The sequence below is a fragment of the Nematostella vectensis genome, chromosome 11 (genome assembly GCF_932526225.1).
Source record: "Nematostella vectensis chromosome 11, jaNemVect1.1, whole genome shotgun sequence".
Classification (NCBI taxonomy): domain Eukaryota; kingdom Metazoa; phylum Cnidaria; class Anthozoa; order Actiniaria; family Edwardsiidae; genus Nematostella; species Nematostella vectensis.
This window is the reverse complement of record NC_064044.1, coordinates 9,246,885-9,252,575: the sequence shown is the minus strand read 5'-3', so window position 1 is coordinate 9,252,575 and position 5,691 is coordinate 9,246,885. Positions and strand designations below refer to the sequence as shown.

The 5,691-nt window shown below is 39.8% G+C and overlaps 1 protein-coding gene across 1 annotated transcript; it reads right to left on the bottom strand.

Annotated features, from left to right (window-relative positions):
* Window positions 1-2,219: 2,219 nt before the first annotated feature.
* LOC5503239 (cholesterol 24-hydroxylase) lies at window positions 2,220-5,585 on the bottom strand. The gene is made up of 4 exons (XM_001624290.3): window positions 4,845-5,585; window positions 3,720-4,053; window positions 3,256-3,328; window positions 2,220-2,807 (listed from the first exon to the last, which is right to left on the bottom strand). Exons 1-4 carry the CDS (start codon window positions 5,520-5,522, stop codon window positions 2,345-2,347), a joined length of 1,548 nt encoding a protein of 515 aa, XP_001624340.3. The 5' UTR covers window positions 5,523-5,585; the 3' UTR covers window positions 2,220-2,344.
* Between the last annotated feature and the right edge of the window lie 106 nt (window positions 5,586-5,691).

The following is a 5,691-nucleotide window of genomic DNA, read 5'->3' as shown; positions in this document are numbered from 1 at the left end:
GCGCGTTGGAATTCGCGCGCGGGTAAAAGAGATCTTTCTTTATATGTTTAGAACCGTTTAGATCTTTCCAGTGACAAAACGTGGGTACGAAATCTATAATTGAACGTCTTGGCTAGCGTCAGGCCCTTACGTAAGATTGGCTGAGGGGGTGTACACAGTCATAAGCAATGACCCATTTTTAGACCCACAAGGGGGAACGCGCGCGAACCCTGTGCACCCCCCTGCCCGTAAGCACCTGATTTTTTAAGAATGTAAAGAAAAAAAATAAAAAATAAAATAATTAGTGCTACAGGTATTTCACCAGGACCGAATGAGAGCAGAGGTGTGCATGCATAGATATCATATATTGGGGGGCTTTAAGAAATTCAGACCAAAATAAACTTGCCAATGTAGCGTTGCGCGACACCTTAGGACGTGAAAAGAAAGAATTGTGGACAAACAAAATTATATACATATTTTAAATCACGCCGGCCTAGGAGAAATATGGTCCAACCCACTCGACGCAGAAATACCAATAAATCTCATAAGACAGAGACGGACAGATACAGAACAACAAATCTGACTCAATAAAATTTATAACGATGAAAGGAAAGACCCTCGACATAAAAACAAATTGAGAACATTTAGGAAATTTAAGAGTGTTCACAATTACGAAGATTATCTCTCACAAGTTAAAAATGTTAATCACAGAATTGCGCTAACAAAGCTGAGACTAATGCACTAGTCATTTGAAACCCCCACCCCCATGGTCCCGGGGAAGTGTGGGGTTAAGGTGGGGGTTTAGAGCACTTTTGAATGAGAATCTGTCCCGAGGGGGTGGGGGAATTGAAAGTTTTTTTACTCTAAGACTTATCCCCACCGTGGGGGCTTGGGACAAGTGAATAGTGTCACAAATATCATGTTTTTGGCTTGAGACTCTTTTTCTTCTGTAGCAAGCAATTCCATGTATCAACATGTGGCATGCTGCACGGCGACATGTGCAAAAACGAATATTGAAAAAATGCCAGATGAAGATGATTTATTTCTCCATCTTTTTATGTAACTGTTATCTTCATAGAACTTGGTACAAATGTACTCGCTGAAGTGTACTGGCTTTGAAATATAAAAAAAGCTTATTTCAGATGACTTGTTGTCGGGTAGTTGCCTATAGTTTGCACCCAAGGGGTAGGGGCATTTAACTGCTGTTTTGTCCCGAGGGGGTGGGGGCTTTTCTCGGTTTTGTACAGGGTCAAAGTCTAACCCCACACCCTTCACCTAGGCCATGGGGGTGGGGGTTTCAATTGACTAGTGCATAAGCAACCACAAACTAGCTATCGAAAAAGGACGTCACACAAAACCGTACACTACCCCTGAACAAAAGAATGTGCCCAATATGCTTGGTCGAAGTCGAGGACGAGGAACACTTCATGATAAAATGCCCGGCATATAGTTAATCAAGGGAACAAATGTGTATAGGGTTTTTCAATCCGCAACAAAACAGAATATAAAAGCGATGCCTCCTGCAAAGCATTTTTGAAGGTGATTAGTTTGAAACAGGGGAGTGCAACTAAAAAAAGAAATAGCTCAATTTGTCTGGGAAGCAAGAACAATAAAGGAAAGTGCTTTGTAATGAGAACTACATATAATGACATCTCTACAAAGTACGATGATAGAGAATTTATTGTAAATAGAAATATAATTGAAAACCAATTGTAAATTTTGTTTTTCAATATGAATGTATTTGGAGCCACGTCCGTGAATCATAGATGAAAAGGTGCCAAATAAATTAATTGAATTGAAAAAATATCATAATATTAAAAAATCTGAAGTGATTCTTCATAATAAAAAAAGATAGGTGGAAGAGAGAGGGAAGGGTGGGAGGGAGGGGGTGGATGGGAGGGGGGTGGATGGGTGCGACAGGGGTGGATGGGTGGGAGGGAGGGGGTAGATGGGTGGGTGGGAGGAAGGGGTGGTTAAAAATTGGTGGTTAAAAATGTTTGGAGCCCCCCTCAATATCTTCCTCCCCCCCCCCCCCCCCCCCCCCCCTTGGTGTATTTAATAAAAACTCCCTTAGTTGATTTTAGTGCACATGCATTTTCAAGACCAAAACAACAAGAAACACAACTTATTAGTAATATCAATTTTTTTTAAGGGTGAGGATTTGACTTCTCTTTCTAGTGAATTCAAGCATGTACATGAATTTTGATGGGATACATGGGAATATAAAACAACACCATAGCAAACTTTATAACTTATTCTTTGATTTATAAATACCTTGACATTAATATAAGCTCAAACACATTGTTGTGGTTTGAGCCAGAAAATACATATTTTTCCCCAGTGCCATTGTTCACCATTTTTACTATTAGTTAGACTCTTCATAGTTACTTAGTAGACACTTGATGCCGCCATCATCAATTGTGATTTGGCTAAAGCAAAATTTGGGAAGCAGTTTGGTTAGTAGAAGCTTGATGGAAACATCTAGGAACTCTCTTCCAATGCAGTCCTGGACCGCAGGAACAAATGGCATGTAAGACGGTGGAGCTACATCCTGACATTCTGCAAACCTCTCTGGTCGAAACTCATCAGGCTGGTCCCAGATCTCAGGATCCCTGTGTACTATATAAGGGAGAATTTGAAGCTTGGTTCCTTCTGGAATGCAGTGCCTGCCAATCCGCTCCACCCTGGATGTTATATAGGATACTGCTGGAACAGGGGGGTGCATGCGCATAGTTTCCTTTATCACAAGGTCACAGTACTTGAGACTTTTGAGGTCTTGGAGTGTGGGTCTGTCTTGTTTAAGAACTGAATTGAACTCTTCTACAAGTCTAGAACAATAAAGATAGTTATAAAAAAGGCACTAATATTTGTCTGTAGCCTCCTGTATCATTTGTAAGTACCAGTAAAGTACTACCAGAAATGTGCGCACACAAGCATCTAAAAAAAAATGCATGAGCATACAAGCACTACACTACAAAACTGCAAGAACATTGTTATTATGTGGATGTCAGACATGAAAAAAAACAAAATTAGATTTCAGCAATTTTCTATTCTAAGGCTCCAGGGTTATCCAGAAAAATCAGTAGATATTATCAAATCTAGTTTAGAATTGAGTTGTTAGAGTACAAGCATTTTTGGTCATGTTCTCCTTGCTGTTGTGTAAAGTCCTTGTATAGTTTCACTACTACAAGCATACACAACATACTATATACTCAGTAATATTTCTCTAATTTTTCATTTCAGCTGGTCTAGTGCCTGTGCATTTTGGGGGCTTACTTTTCTTGTATTCCCTTATGTCTGCTTGTCTCCAGAAATACAGATGTAAGCACTGATGATACCTGCTCCTGGCCTAAAACGAGCAAATGACAAAAACTTTATGTTTATTCTGTATCATGAGATTAGCTCATTTCTTCCAGAGAACAACAATTTACAACACAACCTTAAAAACTGTGAATACCTAAAACACATGTAGGGGTGTTTCTATTTTTGACTAAATGCAAATCCAGCATGTCGTTGGTCAGAACAAACATTTTATACATATTTCCGCTATTTACAAATTTATTGGTTGTGTTGTAGTGACATTTAATGTCTTGAAAAGGGGAATGGCCCAAACTATCTGGGTATTGTTAGATTCTTACCAACTCTCGCTTGAAGACAGGACAGAAACATTAACCCCCATGAATAGTACCATCTTTGCCCAAATAAAAAATCAAAATACAGAATTCAATCCCTGAGCTTACCAATAAAAATCGCAGTGATAAAATCATCAAGCAAGTCATCCAGTGTGATATCCCCATGCTCATCTGCAGCTTTTAACATTGCATCCAACACATCACATGGGACATCCTCTCCATCATCCATAGCTACACGCCGGCCATCGATCACTTTCTTGCCATAATCTCTCATAAACTTCACTGCCTCCTTGACATCATTCTGGTACTCAAAGCTTGTCACATCCCACTGGTACAATGGGTGTTCAAGTGCCCAGTGAGTGGCGGATCGACTTTCTTCTAGAGCTGTGTAAAATGGAGTGTTGGGGTCTTCAATAGAGTTTATCTTGATTCCAAATGCAACCTGAAATAAAAAGATAGATGTGGTAAAGCATAATTTATACCGGCTCTATGGTTGGCTGTGGGAAGGGGGGAGAGGAGGGGCAAAACATAAGGTTGTGTGCCTCATAAACACCATTCACATCTATAAATTGAGTTTGTGATTAAGCAAAGGTTCTACTATAAAAGGGAAAGCTCCTCCCACCCCCAGGCTAAAATTTGCAATTATAATGAGAACACTGCCATGCTAGCAGTCACAAATTATAAGTCTCTTGCAAAATCTCTGAGCCTAAGTCGGTTGAAATAAAACTATTTTGCACAGGTATCAAGACAGTTGTGTTAAAAGATTGATGAATTAGTGATTTCCTGTCCACTAATGTTTTCGGTGCTTTAGAGCTCACACAGCTTGGTATAGCATTATTTTACAACATTTAGAATTTAGCACTCAGAGCAATTTTCCTGACATGTTGACTCATTGACTGCTGATTGATAACTGATTGTTCTTGAGCCCGGGGGTGGGGGGAGCCTTCCCTTTTATAGCAGAACCTCATCTTTAAACCTCATTTTCTTGATATGTCTTGTCAGGGGAGTCTCAAAAACCTCAATAGGGAGTGAAACTCGAACAAACCCCCAGCGCAAAATTCTTTTTGATCTTGTAGATAGAAAACGCAGATTAAGATATGAGAAATGAAAGTTCTGTATAAATAAGCTTATTTGGTGAATTTACCAATTAGTTCCCATGTTAATAAAGTCAATATTTCTTTTCTCGTCCTGTGTGCCACACCTTTCGTAGAAAAAACTTCACTAAATATTTACCTTTCCCATAATATCTAGAGCCATCCTCTTTACAAAGTCCTCCATGTCTATTGCAGTTTTACCATCCGTTATTTCACTAAGACTCTGAGAAAACTTATCGCAGCATTCCTCCAACCCACCCATTAGGCTGCCAAGGGCTTTTTCATTCAGACCAGCATCTAAAACCAGACGTTTTCGAAGCGTTGTGTTAGGATCCATCGAAGTCGCGAAACCATCACCTAAAAATCTCTCTCCAAAAAGAATCGCCATTTTCTCCTCAACTTGTCTGTCTTTCGAAAAGTTAGAAGCCATAACATTTCGCACAAGCTCTAGGTCCGTTATGGTAACTTCAGGCTTGTGAATCTCCCATGTCACGAAGACGGGTCCGTATTTTTCGCTCAGTTCTCGTAGAATTTCTTCTTTACGCTTGCCGTGTTTTTGAAGTCTCTGGAATTCCTTTGCGTTTCCCCAGATAAAACTTTCCCTCTCCGGTCCAGGTATTCGCGAGTATTTCTTGTGTAGATATTGAATAAGCACTAAAGCACACATAAGAGTAGTTAAAGCAGGCAACAAAAGGAATAAACCCAAGATATACAAAGAGGCTAACGAAATTATTCCCTGAAACGCCATTTTGAGTTTTGTTCTGAACAACCCAGGTGCATTGTAAAAGCATTCAATCCCCTGGGGGGAGGGGCACATTGGGTAAGAGATGCAGCCCCCTACCCTCCCAAATGCACTGGTTTTGGCTCAAACGAACAACACAACCATAATTATTCAATCAATTTTTCATTTCATGTGTTTGATATATTGTCTTTGTTTAATTAAACTTGGAAAAAGGTTTTGTCTATATCTGGATTCCTTCCTCTAC